The following is a 25088-nucleotide window of genomic DNA, read 5'->3' as shown; positions in this document are numbered from 1 at the left end:
CCAGATGTACCCTTAGGGAGACCAGGGCTAGGCCCTGCATTTTTAGGTGTAGGAGATAGTCTAGAATGGCCTGGATAGTGGAGTCCAGCGGCAAAATGCCATGTGACTGTGCCCAGTAACTGAAACGTCTCCACTTTGCACGGTATACAACCTGGGTGGAAGGTTTCCTGCTTCCCAACAGGACGCGCTGGACTTGTTCCGAACACGCCCTCTCTCCCTCTGCTAGCCATGGAGCCTCCATGCCGTCAGGTGGAGGGAGTCCAGGTCTGGGTGGAGCAGGCGACCCTGTTCCTGGGAGAGGAGATCGTAGCGTCTCGGGAGCGGGATCGGTGTGGCAATGGAGAGGTCGAGCAGCATACTGTACCAGTGCTGTCTCGGCCATGCCGGTGCGATCAAGATGATATCCGCTCTGTCCCTCTTGACTTTCAAGAGCACCTTGGGAAGCAGTGGGATCGGGGGAAAGGCATATAGTAGTGGCCCCGACCAATGTATTAGGAACGCGTCCGAAATGGAGTTCTGCTCGCGCCCGCGCAGGGAGCAAAATATTGGGCATTTCTTGTTCTGTAGTGTGGCAAAGAGGTCCAGATGGGGAACTCCCCATTTGCGGAAGAGAAACGCTGTAACCTCCCCATGAAGTGACCATTCGTGGCGGGGTGAGAACGACCTGCTGAGGCGGTCCGCCTCGTCATTCCTCACCCCTGGGAGGTGAGAGGCAACCAGATGGAAGTCGTACCTCACCGCAAGGTCCCATAGCTGCAACGCCTCATGGCACAAGGCCGAAGAGCGTGCTCCCCCTTGCCTGTTGATGTAAAACATCGTTGCGGTATTGTCTGTAAGGACTTGCACCACCCTTCCTTTCAGAAAGCGGAGAAAAACCTTGCAGGCTAGAAGTACTGCCCGGAGCTCCCGAATGTTTATGTGGAGCATTCTTTCCTGTAGTGACCAGCGACCTTGTGTACTGAGGTCGTGGGTCATGTGGGCCCCCCAACCGATGTCGGAAGCATCTGTAATTAGTGTTACAGAGGGGACAATGTCTGCAAATGGGACTCCTTCCATTATCTGTCTCGGGTCTGTCCACCAGTTCAGGGACGCCAGGACCTGGGGCGGGACAGTAACTACCTTGCTCAGAGTGTGTCTGGCTGGGGCATAAACTGAGGCTAACCACCCCTGAAGGGGCTTGAGTCTGAGGCGAGCCAGCCTCACCACATATGTACATGCCGCCATGTGCCCCAACAGCTGGAGGCAGTGCCTGGCTGTTGTCGTGGGGAATCTCTGTAACTCGGAAATGATGGCAGTCATGGTTTGGAACCGAGGCTGTGGAAGGAAAGCCCTGGCCTGCACTGCATCTAGGGTGGCCCCAATGAATTCTATGCACTGTACTGGGGTCAGCGTGGATTTCTGCTCGTTTATGAGCAGCCCCAGTCTGTTGCAGGTTGCGCATGTCAGGGCTAAGCTGTTTGTTACATGACTTCTGGACTTCCCCCGAAGTAACCAATCGTCTAGGTAGGGGAAGATTTGAACCCCTCTGCGCCGCAGGTAGGCCGCTACCACCGCTATGCACTTGGTGAAGACCCTGGGCGCCGAGGAAAGGCCAAAGGGGAGGGCTGAAAATTGGTAGTGGCCACCAGCTACCATGAACCGTAGGAAACGTCTGTGGCCAGGGAAGATAGAAACATGAAAATATGCGTCTTTTAAGTCGAGAGCAGCATACCAATCCCCTGGATCCAATGTAGGAATGATGAAGGCCAGGGAGACCATGTGGAACTTGTGTCGCCTGATAAATCTGTTGAGACGGCGAAGGTCCAGAATAGGCCTGAGTCCGCCCTTTGCCTTGGGGATAAGGAAATACCGGGAATAAAACCCCCTGCCCCTTTCCGTAGGAGGGACTTCCTCTACTGCCCCTAGGCGGAGCAGGGAGCGGACCTCCTGGAGAAGGAGTTGCTCGTGAGAGGGGTCCCTGAAGAGGGACGGGGTAGGGGGAGAATCCGGCGGGAAAGCCGACAGCTGCAAGGCGTAACCTCTCCGCACCACACTTAGCACCCAGCGGTCTGAGGTTATGCCCTGCCACTCTCGGAGGAAAGGCCGAAGCCTGTCTCTGAAGGGTAGGGTGTGATGCTGATCGGCTACAAGGGCCGTGGGGATGGCCGAAGTGCTGCTCTCGAGCGTCCCATCAAAAAGGGCGCTTATTGTTTTTCCGCGGCCCTTGGGGACCTTTGGCAGGGCCTGGGCGGTCTCGGCGATTGGATTGCCTGAACCGATCCCGACCTCTCCTGGGTTGTGGTGGTCGAGGGGGCAGCCTAGGAGCGGTCTGCTGCTGCCTCTGGGGCTGCTGTCTGCCTTGGCGTCTCGTGGACTGAGGTACATACAGGCCCAATGACCTGAGAGTGGCCCTTGAGTCCTTCAGGGCGTGTAATTTATTGTCCGTCTTTTCTGAGAACAGGCCTGTGCTGTCAAAAGGCAGATCTTGAATTGCCTGCTGTACCTCAGTTGAGAGGCCGGAGGACTGTAGCCAGGACGAGCGGCGCATAACAATGCCAGATGCCATGGCTCTGCCCGCCGCGTCTGTAGCGTCACTGGCCAACTGCAGCATAGCTCCTCCAATGGTTGACCCCTCCTGGAGCAAGGTGGTAAAATCCAGTGCGAGGTCTTGGGGTAGGGCCGATGTAAATCTCTGGAGAGATGACCCGAGATTTAGATTATAACGCCCCAAAAGAGCCTGGTGGTTGGCTATGCGGAGCTGGAGAGCAGCGGTCGAGTAAACCTTCCTCCCAAAAAGGTCCAATTTTTTATATTCTTTGTTTTTGGGAGTATTAGCCTGGGCACCTTGCCGTTCTCACTGATTAACAGCGTCCACTACCAGCATGCCCGGGGCTGGGTGGTTATATAGGTACTCGAACCCCTGCTGCGGGACATAGTATTTTCGCTCCACCGTTTTTGATGTGGAAGCTGCCGAGGCAGGGGTCTCCCAGATAGGCTTGACCAATTTGAGTAAGCGGTCATGTACTGGGAGCGCTACTCTGGAAGGACCCGAAGAGGCCGGAGTGACAAAAATGGGGTCCTCCTCCTCCGAGAGCTCCTTAAGGTCTATTTTTAGGTTTTCTGCTAGCCTTTTTAGGAGCTCTTGGTGCGCCTTAAAATCGGGCAGCGGGGTCCTCTGGTCCCTGGAAGTTGTATCAGGGGGAGAAGAAGAAGAGGACTGCGGCAGGGGACCTGTGGAGGGTCTTTCCATAGGGTCCGACTCGTATTCGGACGACTGGTCATCCCATTGTGGGCTCTTAGGTGGAGGAGGAGGTTGAGCCTTTGATGAAGAGGGGAGTGACCCTGTACCCTGCACTATCTGGGGCGGCCAGGGTCCCCAATAGGGCCATTGCCATGGCCCCTGCCCCCATGTCGGTACCGGCCCCGGTGCCGGGTATGGCTCCATGGCTGTATGAGCCGGGCTTGGAGATCTCCGGCTCCTTTTGCGCTGCCCTTCAGCTGGAGATATGCTGCACGATGAGGGGGAGCGATGGCGGCGCTTGCCGTGCCGGCGTGAAGGGGAGCTGCTGGAGGACGATGAGTACCTCCGAGTCTTGCGGCAATGTTTCCCGCTATGGCCCCTCGGACTACGTGAGCGGCGTCTCTCCGGGCTAGCCTGTGTCGGGGCTCGTGTCGGGCTGCGGGAACGGGTTGAGAGGTCAGTACCGCGGGCTGTCTCTGTACCGATCTCGCGCCCTCGGTGCCGGTGGGTGGTGCTGAGCGGATGCAGGAGCATCCGGTGCCGAGGGGCGTGAAGGGCTCGGAGTCCGCGACCGAGCCCGGCTGACCCAACGGGAGTGGCGCCTGTCTCTGTGCGCATCCGGGGATCTAGACCGGTGCCGGGCTTGTATCTGGGCCACCGGGATCCGCACCGGACTGTGCTCCGAGGATCGGGAGCGACGAACCCTTGTCGGCACCGAGCTGTCTGGCACCGGCGATGGTTGGTGCCGGGAGCTGGAGGATGAGCGGGAGCGGTGCCGAGTATCCTTTGGCCGGTTTTTTCCCCGCAACGCTGACCAGTGCCGTGGCTCCGAGAGTCTTATGTTGGTTGCGGAGCTGGCACGGGTCTCCCGGGAACCTCCAGAGCACGCCCGGTGCCGTGACTTGGAGGAGCTCGACGACTCGTGGTCGGAGCTGGGGGGGGAGGATGTTGCCGAGGGGGGACGGAGGCGTAGGCAAGGCCATGAGGGCTCGTGCCGCTGCAAACGCCTCCGGCATCGACGGCCCTTGTAGGGGCGCTCCCCCACCCCTCGGGGTCGGGGGAGGCTCCCTACGAGGAGATGCCGGTGCCGGGACAACCTCAATGGCACGGGGCTGGGGCATCTCCTGTATCACCCCCTGCTGTGCCGGTCGCAGGGGGGAATCCATAGTTACGGCCATCGGCCGTTTCTTCTTTTTCGGTGCCGTCTTGTGCGGTGCCGATGTCGGTACCGAAGGAGCGCTGCGCACCGATGAGATGCTCGGTGCCGTCGGTGATCTGGATGGCTCCGAGTCGGGACGGAGTGCCGACTCCATCAGGATCGCCCGGAGGCGAGCGTCTCTGTCCTTTTGTGTGCGGGGTTTAAAAGATTTGCAAATGTGGCATTTATCTTTTCGGTGTTGTTCCCCGAGGCATCTAAGGCAGCGATCATGGGGGTCGCTGGTGGAGAACACCTTAGAGCAGGCCGCACATGGTTTGAACCCCGTGGAGCCCGGCGTGGCTCCTAAGGACGAGCCCCTAAGGGCTAACTATCTACACTAATCTCTATTTACACTATAATGACTATTGCTAACTATAAAAGAACAGAAAAACTTATCTACAAGGTTGGAGGTTGCTACTTGCGAGAAGCAAGGGGCAGGTGGTCCACTGACCGTCACGGGCGGAAAGAAGGAACTGGGGGCCCACGCGGTCATACGCGCGCCACTCCAGGGGGCGCCAGGGCCAACCGCCGGGGTTGCTAGGGCAAAAAAGCTTCCGCAGACTCGTGCACGGGGCGCGCACTCACCTATAATGGAATGCATATGAGCAACTCTCGAAGAGAGAACCCTTGTTTAATGCTTTACATTTCAAATGGTTTAACTATTTTTCCTTCTTTCTCTATATCTTTAATAAAAGATTTAATATTATGTTTGCCACTGTGCTAAGCAGGCTGAGGTTTCTGTATTCCAAACCTCAAACCTTGTTTAAAACTGTTTAATTGTGGACAGTGTCAGTCAACACCTTTGACTCTTTGGGCCCATGTATTCCATTAAAGTTAATGCAACAGTTCCCAACTTACCTTCTGAGAAGACCCTATTTATTATACTACTTATAATCACACCAAGCCACAATCATTAGTCAATGGCTTTGATTTACTGTATTGATACACTGTGATTGGCAAATTTGGGCTGCTGATTTCTGTTCATCTAAAGGGCTTTTGGGATAAGATGGACTTGTAGCTGCTCATTTTTGGCACTATTAAAAATAATTCTACTTCATAAGTCTTTTTTTTATGTCCGCTTGTCCAAGAGCCAGTGCATTCAATTAACACACTTCTTTGTTTCTGATTCTTCACTTCTCTGTCAAGAACCATGAGCCTTTCTCAGAAGATGCTATTAATATCATAATGGGTTTTAAGTGATTGTAAGTTCAAAAGCAATTTTTAAAAGTCTGGACATTATGCCTCCTCCTCTTTTTTTTAAGCCTTTTTTTAAAATGGTACCAGCTGCATGTAAACATGGATTTAATATTTGTGCATACTCATTTCTGCTCCTCAGCTTTTTTGTTGTTGTTGCAGACAAAAGATAACTGTTAATCAAATGCTATTACAGAGTCAGATATCTGCAGTTTCAACAAATGGAAAGTATGACCTTTGCACAATTATAAGTTCCGTAAAAAAAAACTTTTTAAATTAATAGGAGACTTCTTAAGGATGATTTCCTTTCTGCTAGCAGTGTGTCCCACAGTTCTGGAATCTGGGCTGCTCTCTTCTCTGCACCTCATGGAGGTGAATCAAGCATTCTAGCGCTGCAAGGTCTGGCTACGCCCCTTTTGCTCCTGCCAGATGAGTTATTCCCAAACTGTAAAATTTGCATATCATTAACAAATATTCCAGAGATTTGAAATGACTATGTACATTAGACCAAAGAAGAGGGTCATATGGTACTTGACTCCTGAGCCATCCAGGGTGGGTAGAATTGTGGAAGATGCTGCCAGCAGAAAGGAAATCATTTTGGGAGGCATGAAACAGGCAGTAATGTTCCTTATAGATAAGACTGCCAGCTCTGACATTTGTCTAGCAGATATGACAGCTACTAAGAAACAAGTCTTAATGGATAAATAAAAGGCTAACAATGAAGTCAGAGGCTCTAAAAAGGATGATTTATCAGGACCCTTAAAACTTGCCATTTTGGGAAGAGTGATCGCTGGTCTGGCTAACTGGACTGCTTAAGGGAATCTGGCTATCTGTGAATTAGTCTGCTAAGGATCCCAAAGATCTAGTGAATAGAATGCTACTAAGGGCAGACTCCTAATGCTCAATGGTACTGGACTGAAGACCTCTGTCTATGCCTTCTTGGAGTAAGTCCAGTATGGCTGGAATTCCTGGATTTTTAGGATCTGTACTGTGCTCTTGACACCTTTCTAACGATGGGTAGATCTTTGATACCAGGTGTCTATTTCTGCCCCTAGGTGCATTATTCTGGTGGATGGAACCAGAGAACTCTTCTTGGTATTGATAATGCCGTGCATCTGGCGCTGGTGATTGATCTGGAGCTCTGATCTGGAGGTCGTCCAGGAAGGGGTACAGGTGACTTTCCTGAGACCAGAGTCTCGTCATTCTCACCACCATCATCTTTGTAAAACCCGGAGGACTGAGAAAAGGCCAAATGGAGGTGGTCAGTACTGCTATTTCCTTCTGCAGGAGAACCTCAGAAGTCTGCAGTGGCATGGTCTGAAGGAGATATAGACATGCATCCACTACATCTACTTAAGTCAAGAAGCCTCCCTGGGATAGGAAAGACATCATAGAGCCAGGTCTCCATCTGAAATCTTATTTTCTTCACCCACTTGTTGAGCCTTTTGAGGTTGAGAACAGCTCTGAAACCCTCCTGTGCACTTCTGTACAATGAAGGTGCTTTGCTGAGTTCTACCTCCTTGCTTTTGAGGGAACACTTGCTATCACTCCCATATCCAGATGTGATATTTCACTCTAGATCAGATAGTGTTTTTATCAGATTGTTGGAACTTGGTGACTGGACAAAGAACAGATGTGGTGGAGCCCACAGCTCTAGCGAGTATCCCTGACTCACTATTTCTCTGACCCACTTGTCTGTGGTCGATGAAAACCATTTCTCTAGGAAATGGGAAATCCTGTCCCTTAGCTTCAGTTCTTGGTAGAGGCCTATGCGATTTTTGTCATAAATTAAATCTGGGGGGGAAGGAGACTGAAGTCCCTCTGGACTTTCCACTTAGATTTCAATTACACTGTTTTCCCTTGGGGAATCTATTAACCCGTTACTGATGCCTCTGTGAGAACAAGGAGCAAAAGGGGCACCTCTGTCTGAAAACTGGTCTATATTCTCTCGAGGGCACTTAGTAGGGAAGGACTGTTAGGATTTTCCTGAATTGTCAGCCTCCACCTTATCCAGCTTTTCTCAAAAAAGAAAGGAGCCTGTAAACTTGGCCAAGCATTGGACCTGCTTAGAGTGAGGCTCCACCTTCAAGGGTCAGAGCCACAGGTGGTGCCTGACTACTGAGCTGGAAGTCCTGGCTTGGACTGAGAACCTCATTGCATCCATTGAATCATCAGCTACAAATGCTATTGCTAGGGTGACTTTCTTTAAGGTGGAGCAAAGTCAGAGTGAATTCTGTCCTTAAAGGTTTTGACATCTGCCAGCCAGGAAAGGGATGCTCTTGTAAAGATGTCAGAGATGCTTGGACAGTGGCAGAGGATATTTCAAAGCCCTTTTGAGAGTGGCCTCCTCTTCTTATCCATGGGTTATTTAGGGTAGAACCCCCCTTCTGATGAAATAACCAAATCCCTGGAAAGGGATGTTCCAGCGATGTTAATCTTAGGTATCTCTGCAATGTATCCCTTTGTTTCTTGAATGTTTTAGAACAGTGGTTCTCAACCTTTCCAGACTACTGTATCCATTTCAGGAGTCTGAAGCCTGGGCGCCTCTGCCCAGTGCTGAGGGGTGTACTTGGCTTTGCAGGGGCCTTTGTAGTGTGGAGCCCCAGGCAATTGCCCTGCTTGCCATCCTCTAATGCCAGCCCTGTACTTGTGACCACCCTAAACCTGTCCCACAACCCCTTGGGCTCATGAGCCACAGGTTGAGAATCACTGACCTAGGCGAGTTGATGTACCCCATGGAAAACCTCTGCATACCCCAGAGGAACGAGTATCCCTGGTTGATAACCATTCTTATAGAGCCTAACATATAGGCTATAATTTATAGGTTGCTTTTGTTAAAATATGCTTGCCCTTATTAGGCTTTTTCCAGTCATCTAAATCACTGGTTGAAGGAGGAATGAAGGGGTATTGCAGTCTTGGGAGGATTTTAACAGGAGAAATTTATTCTGAGGCTTACTCATAGCAGCCTTATCAGGTTTCATAGCCAGACGGCTCACCTTCCTCAGTGCAGGAGGAAGAGGAAGACGAGTCAGAGGACTCATATCTTCTGGATTTTTTGTCCTTTTTCTTCTCCTTTTTAGTCCTTTTAGAATTTTTTTAAACCTTTTTAGCATGCTTTGGGAGAGTAAAAGTTCTGCTGCAGCTTTGTTGTGGCCTTTTGCAACTTGCCTTCCTTAGGGCCTGGTGTCCTCTCAAGAAGTCTGTCTCAGAATCCTCCACCACTGGGTTCCATTCCCAGGGAGAGGGGGAACTTGTTGTCCAAAGCCCTCCTGGTTGGCCTGGGAGAAAAAGGCAGCTGATCAGAAGTCCTGTTTCTTTCCCCACAGCACTCAGGACCCACTTTAAGACTGGGGCAGGACTTGCAACCCTCCCCTCTTTGTTCTGCAGGGGGTCCCATGTGACAAACTCCCAAAGCTGAATGGTTAGGGAGGTTCCTCCCAGCTTTTGGAGCCTCTCCCTATTCTGCACTGGGGTTCCTGGTCCGTTTTTTCCCCCCTTGAGTCATGGCTACCTTGGGGGGTAGAGGACCCCACCTGCCTGTTCAGTACATAGTCCTGAGACCTGATGGAGTTAGTGATGGAAGGCTGGGTACAACTTGCTGCCTGCTGAGCCTGGGAAGGCTGCATCACATACATAACACTGCTTGGATTTGACCCAATGCTTTCTTGGCTGCTCTGCTATGCCTGCAAGGGGCAAAGGAGCTGGCCAGAGGGTGCTGCAGCAGAGGCTTAAACCACCAAAGGGTTAATTGACCAGGGAGGAGAAGGAATGCCAAGGAATGAGAACATTGCTCCCCACTAGGGAGAAGAGTTAAAATAGAAGGAGTAAGGGCAGGAGCAAAAGAAACTGCAATTGTCTGCTGCCACAGAGGAAGGGAATGTGGTGCCAAAATGCTGATAAGACTCCATGAGCTGCAGAGACAGAAGAAGAGCCCAGATGTTGAGAATTCTGTGAGATGTTGGACTGCAGAACTATTCAGATAAAAAGAGGAGTTTTTCCTGCTACGACCTCTCCTCTAAAGATTCATACCCTTGAAGCTTCAACAAACAACTTTTTACTTATCTATTTTAAAACATTCTTAAAACTGAGAATTTGAGTATTTACAGTAGTTTTATAAAGCAACAGTAAGTTGTGTGGACTGGAATGTACAGTTTAATTCACCATCACACAGAACATGTTTCACATAAGAGGTCTATGTAACTTAAATGTTTCTTAAAATCATAATTTTAATTGATTCTCTTAATGAAAGTGTATTTTATTAATTTTCATTTCACTCCCTTCTATGCTATGCCCCTCTCCAAGGAACCTCAGATACTTGTTTTCCCACCAACAGCCAAGAGCAAAAGATGCTTCTCAAATATCACCAAAACCGTAATAATTCATCACAAATGACTGAATGTGGAACAAACCTGACTGATGCTGCACCAAAACACAGAACTGCCAAATACTGACCAAAATGGACAGACCTATACAGTAACCAAGAAGAAAGCCAATCTCTACTACTGTGAGTGGTAGAATCAGTTCTTGGCTGGCAATTAATTTGCAGCATCACCCTGAAATGCAAAACTAATAACTAAATACAATTTTTTTTTAAATGTTAAATTGCTAACAACGGGCTATTACCTAAATACGAGAACTAATGGAGGACCAGGAATATAGGGCAAGGAAGAGCCAAGGTTTCCGTTTCCAACTACTGCAGTGATCAAAAAGGATTTTTTAAAGCCCCTTGGTTCTTGTGATGAAGCATGTGGGTGGCTCCAACAGTTACTGCTCTTTCCAGAGGGTTTTGCTTTGGCAGAGAGGATACATGCACATCTAGAAAGTTGGAATCTAGAAAGGTTTATATCTCCTTAAGAAGAATGTGATAGACAAATCAGTCTTTGGAATGAGTGGGTTACTCAGCTCCATTAGGCTTTGGAACCTCTGGTGAGACTGACTAACTGAACTATACAGCTGCTGGTGGCCCTGCTTTCCTTTAGTCGAAATGCAAATTAGTCAGTTCTGACATTTAAGGAGACTTTCATTTAAAAAGATCAAGAGGACTTAGAATTAATGCCTGTAGGTGAGCCCTCTTTCCCCAGAACAAAATTACAAATTATTTTTTGTCTCATCCTTTTGAGCATTTAAGCACAAAAAAAATTAAACTGTAAAAGTTATTTTTCATAGATACGGAAATGTAATCATACCTCATTTTCTGTATGAAGATCAACTTCACCAGCACACTGCATAGAACTAAAAAAATCACTGAACTTTTCATTAATTTGTTCAACCAGCTGTTTCAAAGGTATTAGCCACCTTTCTTTAACCTAAAAATAGAGAAATTAATATAAAACAACCTTAGAAATAATTTACTGTCAAAGCCATAATTAACCAAATATCTAATTTAACTATTATAGTAAAATTTAAATTAAAAATTGCCCGTGGATCACCACCCCTACCTTCATAGACCCAGTAACCACCTCAAACACACCAAGAAATCTGTTATCTACAGCCAGACACTTATATACCACAGAGTATACTCTGAGGAGAAAGTCCGGGATATACACCTTAGCACACTCAAAACTGCCTTCACCAAACAAGGATGCTCACCAGAGAAGTAGATCACATCATTAGCTCAGAGTAGATCACCTAAATACCCCAAAGAGAACCTGCTTCAATACAGAAATAAAACCCACTCTGACCACACACCCCTACTTGTAACCTGTCACCTCACACTGGAGCTTATAAAAGGTATCATCACACAACTACAACTCATATTCGATAGGGATGCCATCCTGAAAGAAATCTTTCCTGAACCTCCTCTTCTGGTCTTCAAACAACTCCCCAACCTCTTCAAGCTCATCATCAGAAGCAAGCTCCCCAAAGACCAGGACACACCTGTTCAAAACAGCACCAGACCATGCCAGAACAAGAGATGCAAAACCTGCAGACATATCTCCGCTGCTACAATGATCAACACCACACCCCCAACACACCTTTCAAAATCCATGGGTCCTATGCATGCCTATCGCAACACATGGCATACCTCATCCAGTGCACTAAATGCCCCAATAGCAACTATGTAGGTAAAACCAGACTATGACTATGCTCTCGAATGATAAAATGATGAAAGACAAAAAGAAACCTATCACCAGTGGGTGAACACTTTTCACAAAGCGATCACTCTATATCTGACCTATCAGTCCTCATCCTCAAAGGAAACCTACACAACACTTTCAAAAGACGCCAACCTGGGAGCTTAAATTCATAACTTTGCTAGACCCTAAAAATCATGGACTAAATAGAAACTGGATTTATGACTTATTATAACAATCTGTAACGCACTAACCCCCACTTCCTCCCTATCACTGGAGGGGTGAAAATGGGTCACTTCACCTTCAATAGTCCCTTGAAATATGTGTTAGCTACTTATGCTAAACAATCTGTTCCACTTTGTATTTAGCAGTGATGCTCTGAGTTAGTTTCCCAGACCTGAAGATGACCTTTGTGTAAGCTCGAAAGCTTGTCTCTCTCAATAAAAGAACATCAAAACTTGAAATGTCTTTTTAAATGAATATGGTGCAATTTAATAGAAGTATATACCCATTTATATTTCTCCTACATTCATTATACTATAGTAATTATTTCAATTACCTGTGAAATGTTTTGCCTATAGCTCTCCAATTCTTGTTTCTTTTCCTTTAGTTCCTCCGTTACTTGCTGTATTTCTTGTGCCCTTCTATTATATTCTTCCACAACCTGTCAGGAAAAAAAGCACCATCCTTTAAAAATACAGTCTTTCAAACTGATAAAATAGATATTTATCAATTGAAATCTTAACAGTAAAATACACATGTAAACACTGCACTTCTTTACATAAAAATAAGTAGCATATGCACTGTTTATTTATTGAACAGGATACATTTGTCTATTTGAAGCAAAAAGCAACTAAGCCATTGCTGTATTACAGGTTAACCAACTATTTTTCTCTAAACAAAAGGCAGAGAACATGCTGTTCCTTTGGAAAAACCTATTTAAAATTCTAATAGATTCAGAATCTGGCATTTACAGCACATTGTTCCTGCTGTCTAGCTTATTATTACCAAGAGCTCTAGTACAGAGTGGGAGGTAAGTACAATACTGGAGGAAACATACTGAAGCATTTAGGCCTGTGAAGCAGGAGGCTCTTGATTTCTCTTCATTCAGCAAAGCGTCAATTGTATCCAATGTGTCTGGAAGATCCTGGAACGCCTATAAAAAGCAAAAGAATTTTTTGCATTAGCTAGTTAGTGGAGTGCCCCAGGGGTTGATGCTGGGGCCGATTTTGTTCAATATCTTCATTAATGATTCTGGAGGATGGGGTGGCTTGCATCCTCAAGAAGTTTGCAGATGACACTAAGCTGGGGAGAGAGGTAGATACCCTGGAGGGGAGCAACAGAATACCTAGACAAATTGGGAGGATTGGGCCAAAAAAAAAATCTGATGAGTTTCAACAAGGATAAATGCAGAGTCCTGCACTTAGGATGGAAGAATCCCATACACTGCTACAGACTGGGGACCAACTGGCTAGGCAGTTCTGCAGAAAAGGACCTGGAGGTTACAGTGGAGAAGAAGCTGTATATGAGTCAACAACGTGCTCTTATTGTCAAGAAGGCTAATGGCATATTGGGCTGCATTACAAGCATTGTCAACAGATCGAGGGAAGTGATTATTCTCCTCTATTCAGAACTGGCGAGGCAACATTTGGAGTACTGGGTCCAGCTTTGGGTCCCCCACTACAGAAAGGATGTGGACAAATTGAAGAGAGTCCAGCGGAGGGCAACAAAAATGATTGGGGGCTGGAGCACATGACTTCTGAGGAGAGGCTGAGGGAACTAGGCTTATTTAGTTTAACAGAAGAGGAGAATGAGGAGGGATTTGATGGCAGCCTTTAACTATCTGAAAGGGGGTTCCAGGGAGGATGGAGCTTGGCTGTTCTCAATGGTAGTAGATGACAGAACTAGAAGCAATGGTCTCAAGTGGCAATGGGGGAGGTCTAGGTTGGATATTAGGAAAAACATTTTCACCAGGAGAGTGGCAAAGCACTGGATGGTTACCTAGGGAGGTGGTGGAATCTCCATCCTTAGAGGTTTTTAAAGTGCGGCTTGACAAAGCCCTGGCTGGGATGATTTAGTTGGGGATGGTCCTGCTTTGAGCAGGGAATTGGATTAGATGAGCTCCTGAGGTCCCTTCCAATCCTAATCTTCTATGATTCTAAAATAGTTTAATGTTGAGAGAGGTTTGAAATGAGACTAAAAAGTAGCATGAAATTAAGACAACCAAGGACACTGCTAAATCACTTTATTAAGACACAATCCATTTAAATTTAAGTGCCTAGATTCTCTCCTGAGAACTCCTTGGTATGGAGACCTGTTGGGAAGCTAACTATGGCTCCCTAATTATCTGCCTGTGCAGGAGTAGCCCAACCCTGGCACAGTTTACAGCAGCCTTGGGGCTGCTCTAACTTATGTCACCTGGCAATGGTCCACAAGAGCCCCCCAGTTGAGAATTATTGGAGTGCAGTGGCACTCTGGTCATGCACCTAGAAAGGGGTGGTAACACAGGAGCTGGCTATGCCAGATGACAGCTTCCCCACACAGGAGGAATACTCAGCTGGCTAGATACATCCAGATTCCAGGCCTTTTGTATTGCCTATGCAGCACAAAGAGGCTGGATCAGGAAGGAGAATCTGGCCCACATTTGTTCCCTTTAAAAAGTGGTTAAATGTGAATTTTGATTAATTAGCTTGACAAATTCTCTCCCTCCCCTATTGTGCACAGAATAAATAGCAAGAAAGTCTTTTTGTGATCATGGGATATGAGAGTTTTCATGACAATGTAAAAATGAACTAAACTTAAAATACTATTTAAATTACTGGAGGAAGAATTTGGGGGGAAAGAGGTAGTAAAGTTTATATAGCACCATAGGTGCATATGGTGCTTTACAGGCATAGCCCCTACTCTTGAGAAGATGACAATTTAAGGGCCCAATGATCAAGCAAATCCTTACATGAACAGTCCTTCATATGGTAATTCTCATACAAGTAAGGTTTTGTAAAACCAAGCCTTATTTTAGAGAAGCATAAACATATTACAAGCAATGAAGTTAGATGGAGGATAGAACAAACAAAGAAAAAAGGATATTTCTTTTGAGAGAGTATTATTTACAGGAGAATAGAATGGGTATAATGACACTGTAGTTACTTGTTTTTCTCATCATAATTATGTTACTTATTGAAACACATTAAGTACACTAAGTGCTTTCCAGCCAAACACACTCTTCCTGTCCAGAAGAGAGAATCTAAATGAACACATGACATAACAAGGGAAGACAAAGCAGAAAGGCCTGGGTAGTGTCCAGGGTGGAGAAGTAAGAGACAAGATAAACATTCAAGTAAGCTTACTAGCATGAATTTTGAAAGTGTTTATATCAGAATGATTTTAAAGTGAAGAAAAAGAAAGAGGTGACGTTATGGGAGAATCAGAAGAAGGAGAAGAATTAAAGAGCAAAGAATGCAGGAAAGGACAAACAAAAAGAGGAGACAGACTGACGGAGAGGAGATGGGAGGGAAGGCTGTAGAAGAGCACTGTGGTCAAGAAAAGCAAGGCCAGCAGCAGAGGGACTACAGCAATTGGAGAGGGGTGGGAAGAAGTTAGTGCAAACAACCAATCAGTAGAATGCCCAAAGTTCAGGCTACAGAGGTGTTCTAATTCTATTCTGTGTCCAAAACTTAAATTGAAACTGCTGGGTGCTCAACATTTTTTAAAATTGGGCCATTTATTTAGACACCATTTTTTAATTTTCAAGCCTATTTACTCCTAATATTCCCTTTCAAAAACTCATGATATTACACACACACAATTCATCCCATGATAGTTCTCTCTAAAACTTTTCTGACTTTTAACAAAATTTTAGGTTATGGAATTTAAAATATTTCCCAGTCACCAAATGAAATTTTTCCTAACACATTCTGCCTCAAAATAACTCCAAGAACAGGTTGGCTTACAAACTCCAGATTTGTTTTATTGAGAAGTAGGGTGGGGGTGGTTTGTTTTTTTAAGGGAATGTGCAGAATTACAAAGCTATGTAACAAAGACCTTGAAGGAGGAGTGCATTTGCCCTTATTAAAGTAGACAGGGAAGAGATTAACCACAGGATCAGAATAGGGATCTATTGGCCTCATCCAAAGCCTACTGACATCAATGGAAAGATCCACTTGATTTAATGGGCTTTGAATCAGGCCCATAAACAGAAGGCATAGGAAGGCAGGGAAGAGCCCCTAAGGGAAAGAAGATGCACCTGTTTTGTCTTGCACTCCACAACTCTAAGCAACTGGGGCAGAAAGCAAGGAGGAACTGGGATCTAACCCTCTAGCTTTCACAAATGAACTATTTTGCTTTAGGTGCAGGTGCACTAAGAGAGCATAGTTCTGATTATAAAAAATGAACAGCCTTAGCTAGTGAAAGTATCTCTTCATGTTATACCATTACACTCTTCTAAAAATATTGCCTTTTCTTTTTAATACTTACAGTCTGAAAGTCTTTTGGAACTTCTTGATCAGGGCTGAGGTTACACGCCTGCCGAGCTTTTCTCATCAGTCCCTTGCACTTCTCCAAAAGAACATGTTTTCTTTCACTCAAGTCAGAAACTTGTTGCTATTATAGAAAAAATAAAATAAAAAGATGTTTTATTTTAAAGAAAACTCCACTGCCTTCAGTTACAGTCAGTCATCTGTGACCCTGCATGAAATTCAATTATTCTAGAGAGAGGCAGAAATGCAGTAAAAAGCTTGAAGACAAAAACAATCAATTTCACATATTCCATCATCACCACCATTAGAACTAGCATACTGGATATAGTCACGTCAGATTGAGAGAGAAGGTTAGTGAAATCATAGCAGGTTGTTTACAGAGGCTGAAAATAATCCCGCCCTTTAAAAACATCTTATTCTAGCATTTTTGTTTTTGTTTTTTTGGGAGGGGGGGGGCAGAGGGGGAGGAGGAGGAGGGAGGAAGGTTGTTTGTTTTTTATTAACTCAAGGGATGGCAAATCTGAGTGAATGGATCAAACTGAGTGCACAACTGTAATATATATGAATGTGTTTTTCACAAGTAAAGCCAGGGTTTTGACCTCTGCCTAGATCCAGATGTAGATCTCTACCTTAACATTTGATGGTGGAAGAAGTGGACTATTGCAGGGGTTCTTTAATTTATGTCTAATGGAAAAACTAGCACTAGTTTTTCTACTAGACATAATAGAGCCATCTAAGTAAATAGGATTTGCATTATGAGGAATACTTCAGATGAAACAGTACAAATGGTTTAGCTGTACGTTAAATAGGAAAGCTATGTAGGTATTTTTAAAGCACAAATCACTGCAATATCTTGGCAATAATTCTGAGAATTTGATTTCTCTAATGTTTTAATGCTAATTTTTTTGGCACTGTGTCTGTAATAGAAAGGCAGATACATAGAAAGAATGCATGATGCTGTGGTGGAGCATAAAACTTATGTTTGGGATGGCCCAGTTACTCACAAGCCAAGAGTGAGTTATACAGGTCATTCCAAACGAGTGTCAATAAAACCTACGTACCTCACCAAACCTGCTCTACTATGTATTTGTTCATTTGAATACTTCGTTTGCATTTGAGTATTTATTACAGAAAAATATTTAGGAACATTTTAGCAAGCTTTCAAAATGTAACTGGAACTATTTTTTGTATCCCAAACTCTTTAAAAGCCAATTGCTTTCATTTCCAAACATACAGGGTTGAAAGAAAGCCAAAAGAACCTGTGAAAACAACTATAAATAGCTTTTCTGTATATAAAAATGTCAATTTTATAGTCTATCATCTCTGGCAATTCCAAGACTAGAAATCCCTTATGGAAGGTGGGAAACTCAGTTAAAACCTGGATAGGCACAGGACTGAATTTTGCCTTCACTGGCTCTTTGACAGATATAATTTTGGGGGAAAACATGTATTTGGGAGGAGGAGGAAACATTTTGGAACAGGCTGATTTTTCAAACTTTAGCTTAAGTGAGAAGGCTTAGAATGAACTTTATGTTACTGTTCAGCTGACAATATAAGAACCAATGAAGAAGAGAGCTTAGTCTGGGCAGTGAGGGAGAGAGTCCTATGCTAGAGTGGAGTTAGGGCATAGCTACTGAGAGGCATACTACCGGATACTATACCCTTGCACATTCTATATTCATAAACAATTTGTATTCTTTAGTGTTCATTAACAGTGCAATTGGTTTTGTGGGAAATGAGACACTCGTCAAAGAAAATATAGTAACCAGTAGCCAATATTTTCTCATGAATGTGTTTGAATGCACTCAGTGACAGTATTTAAATAATTAAAGATGAGCAAATTTATACAGAAGGAAAACAGAATTTACATTTTCTTCAAACTTGGCCTAGAAGAAAAAAAACAACAATGTACATACAGAGTATTAAAACCAATCATTTAAAAAAATTGAACCAAATGAACCTAAAGATTAATAAGCTATCAAAGCAAGACAATTAGCAAATCTCTTTCAAACACGAAGGCGACTGTGCCAATTATCTAATGAGCAGATGCGCCTAACAATCCTCCCTACTATTCAATATGGGTCAAACACACATTTGCTGCTCATGCTTATTAGAGAAATTAAATACAAAAAGTTGTTAAAATAATACTAAGGTTCTGACATAAGCTGCCATAACAAACAAAAACCCCACAAATCTATTGTTGCTAACGCGACATGATCTGAAGCATGTACGTTGGGGAGGAAAATATCTTTCAATCGAGGTGTCTAAAATGCACCCAATGTGCTGCTCTTCCCATGGAATGCCAGTGCTGACAGTTCACAAAGGAACATATTCAGCCCTCTTCCCTCAGGAAGAGAAAATTAATTGGGTTTTGTGGGCCCTTTAAGTCTTAACAATATTTTCAAGATTAACAATTTTTAATAAGAGAAACATTATTAATAAGTTCAATGTTAGCAAGAGTTCACTGTTTCTCCCAGGGGCACGCCCAGAAATTTTTCACATGGTACACAGAACTGAACCACTCTCACTTTAACTTAACATGATAACACTCAGGTTTGGCCCTCTGCCACTCCATCATGACAGAGGGGTTGCTGGTCAAATTTCAGCAAATGACATCATGACCTGCTGTGCAGGGTTGCAGCATCACTCAGGTTTGGGTGCTTAGCACCAAAACAGCTCTACCCCATCAATGGTAAGCACCATGTGTAATGTGCATACGGCTGCAGGCACCGCATATTTCTTTTATTGTGCCCTGCTCTGATTTTCAATAATGGCAGCAAGGAGTAATGTGATCATCAAAGTCATTTGATGTTTAATCATAATGTGTAGGTTTGAACTTAGTTTCACTACATAATTTCTGTAATACCTCATTCTAATCACTATTACTGTGAATCAATCTCTGTACTTTTGCCTGCAATTTCTTGAAAAGTTTATTTTATTACTTCAATTTTTCTGCTAGATGTAGTTGACCAACAAGAGATGATGATTCAGGTCACAGGTGAACTGAAAATATGGGACTGCTCTTGCATTCTTTTCAGAACCTGAATTCCCAATGCCAGCAAAGGGAGTTTGGTACTTGCAGGATCAGCCCAGAAATTATAAAAGTTCTCATGTCTACTATATGCTAAATGCCTCCATAAAATTAGGTTATGTGGAACATTTAGACATTGCTTTCGAATATTTAAAAGTCACAGTTTAGGAGAAATGGCAACGGGGAAGGAACTTGCTCCCACTCATTCTTCTAGGCCTCCCCAAAAGCAGGAGTTTAATAAAAAGATAAAGAAAACAGAGCTATGGAGAAGTGGGGTCTCAGCCCTATCCTACTTGAATGTGCTTTCCTCCAGATCTTTGTCTTGGTCCTGATATGTCCTATGTGGGTCAGTCCACCTACCTAGTGTCAGTTCAGGGAGGGTGGTCCCAACTAGAGTCCTTCATTGGAGGAAGATGACATTTTTAAGTGACAGACTGGGCAAGAGGCCCACTATGCAAGATATTATGCCAGCTCCACACCGTTTAAAATGCGTAGGGCAGATCTTCACAGGAGCAGTAGCCATCTTGGTTAAAATGGGGAAGCAAAGCTCCTTTCACCTGCAAATGAAAAGGGACTGGAGAACTGATGCAAGCTTCAGACGGCACGAAAACCTTTGCAACAGTAGTAGAGATGCCTATTATTAAGAAAGAGAGCAGAAGTAGTCCATTCCCGTGTGGGGAGGTCTCCAGACAAAAAGTGCGTTTTCAAAGTTGATTTACCAATACACAGAGAAATAAAAAGCAAAGCTTACCTCTAAAGCTCTTAGCTGTACAGTAGCTGCTTTATAATCAGATTCTAGTCTATTCTTCTTGGAAGTCACTGTAGTGCTCTGAAGAACTAAATCCGCTTTGAGCATGTTCAATGTTATGCAACTCTGCAGAGCAAAACACAAAACAAACAAATCTCCTTTGTCATGAAACACTCGAAACAGATACATTGTCAGCAGCATCAGGCTTTAAGCAGCTTACAAGATGTATCAATTTTTATACAAAGTTTGAAACTCCTGATTCAGCTCTTCAGCCCAACCTAGTTTGTTTCTAGCGGCAGCAAGGTGTTTTGTTTTTTTGTTTTGTTTTTTTAAAGTGCAGTACTACTCGTTTCTCCCACACAAGCCAAGCTAAACATCTGATTTCTTTTGTAGCAAAAGTACAGCTTTGCAGGTGTGCAGGATGCACAATGAAACATGTAGATTTATTTTTAACATTATTTACTGCTGTGAAGGTTATATAAAAAACATCTAGAGAAATCCTGTTTCAAAATTAGAAAAATTGTGAAGTAACTTTTAAAAAACCTAAATAAGGTTAATTTTTTTTTAAAAAGTGTGCTATTTAAAAAGGTTACAGCTATTTAAGAAAAAATAAGAGAGTTCTGTATCAAAAAGAGGTAAAGAAACAGTTACTTACTGTGACATTTTGAGATCCACCCAAGCCAGCAAGAAGTTCAGTCACCACCTGCTTGGCAACCCTGGGGCCTCTAATGCTATATTTCTGTGGCTCACAGCCCTGACAACAACAGCCAGCATAACAGCATGCAGATCACACCCTGGCTTTCACCACCCTCTTACTTTTTGCAGGGGAACCTCAACAACCCTTCCAACAGCAAGTGTCCCCCACTCCCCGTCTTTCTGCAGCTGTGACATACTGTACCCTTATGTTCACCACTATTACAACACTATGATAAATTTTGTACAAAGTATGCCTTGTGAGGTATCATTTGAAAACTCAATCTACTGAACTTTTACAAGGATAATAAATGTGTGTAGCAACACTGCATGTAAAGTTATAAGATTTTACTATATGACATCGCTGAGATAAGCACCAAGTTTAGAAAAACAGCCCAGAGTAATTCTTCAGAGACAAAAGATTAGCCAGCACCTGAACCAGGAGTCAATAATCAAGGGGACTATTACTGAATTGAGCAGCCATTCGTTGGCAGGAAAAAGGGTATGAGTGAGAAATTTACATTTTGGCAGACAGACTTACTGTCACCTGAACTCCAAGTGGAGATTATTCTCAAAGAAGAGAAATTCTATAAGAAGAGAGAACAGAGGACACAAATCACCTCTCTCTCCTCATCACCACTCACGACATCAACAACGATTGAAAGACAAACGAAGCATCACTGAACTGTGGGAGCGGTCCTGGCTAAGAGATCCAGCCAGACTGCTGTGAGCATATGGTGAGAAAAACCTTTTTGCTTCAAAGTTCACTTAGCTTGTTAAGTTAGGTATTAGTTTGTGTTTTACCTTTTATTTCTTTGTTACCAATTCTGACTTTTATGCCTCATTACTTGTATTCAGTTAAAATATATCTTTCTGTGGTTAACAAACTTGTTTTATTGTTTTATCTAAGCCAATGTGTTTGGACTGAAGCGTTTGGAAACCTCCATTTGAGCTAACAGGGTTTGTGCACATCACTTTCTATTAATGATATGACAGACTTTCTATGAGCTTGTACTGCACTGATAGAAAAATGCACATTTCTAGAGACAATCTGGGACTGAGAATTTGCTTTTGTCACTCTACAATATAAAAGTGTGAAAGGTACCCCAGGTTGGAGGGTTGAAAGGACATAGCTGTTCAGCAGTCTAGATTGTACCTGGGGAATGTCACATTTCTAGTCCCTCTCACTTTAACACCCATAAAATCTTATGAAGTTCACTGCTTCTTTAAAGAGACAGTACACAGCACCACACTGTTAATATAGGTGAGAATTTTACTTTTCAGTTTGAAACATTATACTGAGATGGTTGTGTAATAAAACAAGATTAAGCTTATTAACAAACAATACATAATTAAGTGATATGAAGTAGAAGTAATTGGGATAGAAATGGTTACAAATAAAAGTATAAATAAGTTTCTAAGACTACAATCTAACTTAAACTAGTGTCTTTTGTTCAAGCAAGTTTTCTTACCTATATTCAGTTTCCAGAGATTTTCAACCCCCTTGGTTAAAAGGTTCTACTTTTCTCAGATGTACAAGAACTCTGGCCTCTTGTATCTACCCAGTAATGGAGGCCAAGATGGTTTTCTGTCCTTGCTTATATCTTCCAAGATTTTCCAATCAATCGTTTTAGATGCAGGAAGGTTTCCTGGAGCTGAAAGCCTTATGTGGTCATCCCTCATTCTGGTTTGCCTGATGATTTTGTCTACCTTTCATATAAAGTGTAATTTCATTGTCTCTCCTTGCTCAATTTACATTGCAGACACACTAAAGCAAGCAGAACTGCATTCCTTTGTCTAGGACAGGGTAACTTAAGCCCTGTCTGCCAAACACTTTTTAAGAACGTATTTCCAGCACATCTTTATAATTCTTTGTAGGTGAACCCATATGACACAAGAATATTAACGATCAGTGAGTTTTCCAGTGATATATGCTACCTTTTAGGTACAGCTTATGACAACAGTTGAGCAGGTCAAGCCAGCTGATTCTCACTGCTAGATACCAGGAAACCTCTTGCCCTCTGGCACTGGAGTGCTCTTAGTCTCTCACTTACCTTTACAGTAACTGTGATTATTCTTCAAGAAGTATTGTCCAAATATATATTCCACTCTTGGTGCTCATGCACGAGTTCAGATGTTTTTGGCCAGCAGTGTGTATTGGGACCAGGCTTGTGCCTTGGATATCTTCATGTCCCCCATCTGAGGGCATAAAGTGCAGGGCAATCCCAACTATTCCTCAGTCCCTTAGCCAATACAGTATATGGATGTTATAACACTCCATATTAGTGAAGAAGGAGGGTTGGTCATGGAATATATATATATATGGACAACATCTTGATGAGTCATAGTTACTGTAAGATAAGTAACCGTTTGTTCTTCTTCAATGGCTTGTCCATATACATATTCCACTCTTGGCGACTCACAATCAGTGACCTAGATCAAAGGAGGTAAGTGCTTGGTGTCTACCTAAATAATGATTGTAAGACAGCTTCACCAAAATTAACATCAGATCTTGATGCCTCTACTATAGAGTAATGTTGGGAAAATTATATGTAGTACCCCAATTCCCAGATTACACAAGGTTTTGTAACAAATTGATAAATTAAACAGTAGTAAGTCACCAGGACCAGATGGTATCCACCCAAGAGTTCTGAAGGAACTCAAATGTGAAATTGTAGAACTACTAACTGTGGTATGTAACTTATTGCTTATATCAGCTTCTGTATCAGATGACTGAGGGATAACTAATGTGATACCAATATTTAAAAAAGGCTCCAGAGCCAATCTCTGCAATTACAGGACGGTAAGCCTAACTTCAGTACCAGGCAAACTGGTTGAAACTATAGTAAAGAACAGAATTATCAGACACATAGATGAATACAATTTGTTGGGGGAGAGTCAATATTGTTTTTGTAAAGGGAAATCATGCCTCACCTATTTACTAGAATTATTTGAGGGAGTCAACAAGCATGTGGACAAGGGTGATCCAGTGGATATAGTATACTTAGATTTTCAGAAAGCCTTTGAAAAGGTCCCTCAGCAAAGGCTCTTAAGCAAAGTAAGCGGTCATGGGATAAGAGGGAAGGTTCTCTCCTGGATCAGTAACTGATTAAAAGACAGGAAACAGAGGGTAGGAATAAATGGTCATAATTCAGAATGGAGAGAGGTAAATAGTGGTGTCCCCCCTGGGTCTGTACTGGGACCAGTACTGCTCAACATATTCATAAATGATCGGGAAAAAGAGATAAAGAGTGAATTGGCAAAATTTGCAGATGATACAAAACTAAGTTCATGAAGGATAAGTCCATAAATAGATAGGCAGGGATTGCTGTTTCCCAGAGGCTGAGAATGGCCAATGGAATGGATCACTTGATGATTGCCTGTTCTATTCATTCCCTCTGAAGCACCTGGCATTGGCCACTGTCGTAAGACAGGATACTGAGTTAGAAGGATCATTGGTTTGAGCCAGTATGGCAGTCCTTATGTTGCTGCCCTACAAATTTTCAAGCAGTGGGCTGTAATTCTCAATGGTGAATTTAAATTAGCTATTTCATAGCCTAGCTTAATGCAGGGAGAAATTCAATAGCATAGTCTCTGAGTTCATACAGCCTGATCTTTTACCCTATCTGCATGAGCTAAGAATAACTTAGGGGACACACTGAAAGGCTTAATCCTATTTAGATATAAGGATAGTGCCCTAAGCACATCTAAGGTGTGATGTTTAGCCCTATAGTGGAATACAGCGGGGGGGGGGGGGGGGGAAGAGGGAGGGAGGAGGAGGAGGATCCAGGCCGATGTACAACTTGGTTGAGATGGAAGCCAGAGATTACCTCTGATTAAAATCTTTGGCTGAGGCCTCAAATTCACCCTGTTCTTATGACATACAACACACATAGGTTCCAACATCAGTGACTGTATTTCTCCCACCCTTCAAACAGATGCTATTGCTCCTAGAAAGGCTGTTTTGATGGATAGGTGGAAAAAGGAACATGTAACTTGAGGCTCAAAGGGTGGACCCATAAGTCCTATTTGCATGAGGTTGAGATAAGGTGGTGGAGACTACTGGATTGGAGTATACACCCACCTACAGCTTGTCAGGAATCTAGTTAGTGCAGGATGTGAAAATACTGAGTGATCTTGAATGGGAAGATGGTTAGCTGAAAAGGCTGCCAGGTGTTCTTTAAATCCAGGCCTGTCTATGAATTCTTTAAAAGTCAAGCTGTAGTCTACTGGATCAAATATCTGAGTCTCAACTGGAGATACACGATGTTGTTGGACCCAGATAGTAAATCTCTTCCACATAAGAGTATGTAAGACTAGCGGAGTCCTTCCTACTGTGTATAAGTATGTCCTGGTTCTCTGAGGATGTTGTGATGTTAAACCAGTCAGCATCCATCATTGTGGGATATATAAAAGTTGGTTCCAAATGGAGGATCAGCCTCTCCCTTCACAATA

General features: G+C 43.8%; 1 protein-coding gene across 3 annotated transcripts in view; it reads right to left on the bottom strand.

The window, feature by feature from the left end:
- Positions 1-25088, bottom strand: part of SMC5 (structural maintenance of chromosomes 5) — an 81787-nt gene that overhangs the window by 10724 nt on the left and 45975 nt on the right. Inside the window, exons 17-22 of one of the 3 annotated variants that reach the window (XR_010923869.1) lie at positions 19944-20066; positions 16160-16285; positions 12747-12842; positions 12246-12350; positions 10799-10918; positions 8609-8890 (exon numbers count right to left, since the gene is read on the bottom strand). Coding sequence is in view for 2 of the 3 variants with exons in the window: in XM_067568820.1 (XP_067424921.1) it covers positions 8804-8890; positions 10799-10918; positions 12246-12350; positions 12747-12842; positions 16160-16285; positions 19944-20066 (657 nt within the window). In the remaining variant the exon portion in view is untranslated. Of the gene's footprint in view, positions 1-8257; positions 8891-10798; positions 10919-12245; positions 12351-12746; positions 12843-16159; positions 16286-19943; positions 20067-25088 lie in introns of those variants that run through there. The other 2 variants (XM_067568820.1, XM_067568819.1) reach the window with 2 other exon arrangements.

The sequence above is a fragment of the Emydura macquarii genome, unplaced genomic scaffold (assembly GCF_026122565.2).
Source record: "Emydura macquarii macquarii isolate MOO-44397 ecotype Brisbane River unplaced genomic scaffold, CSIRO-AGI_Emac_v2 contig_2897, whole genome shotgun sequence".
Classification (NCBI taxonomy): Eukaryota; Metazoa; Chordata; order Testudines; family Chelidae; genus Emydura; species Emydura macquarii.
The sequence above is the reverse complement of the archived record's forward strand: the minus strand, read 5'-3'. Positions and strand labels throughout refer to the sequence as shown.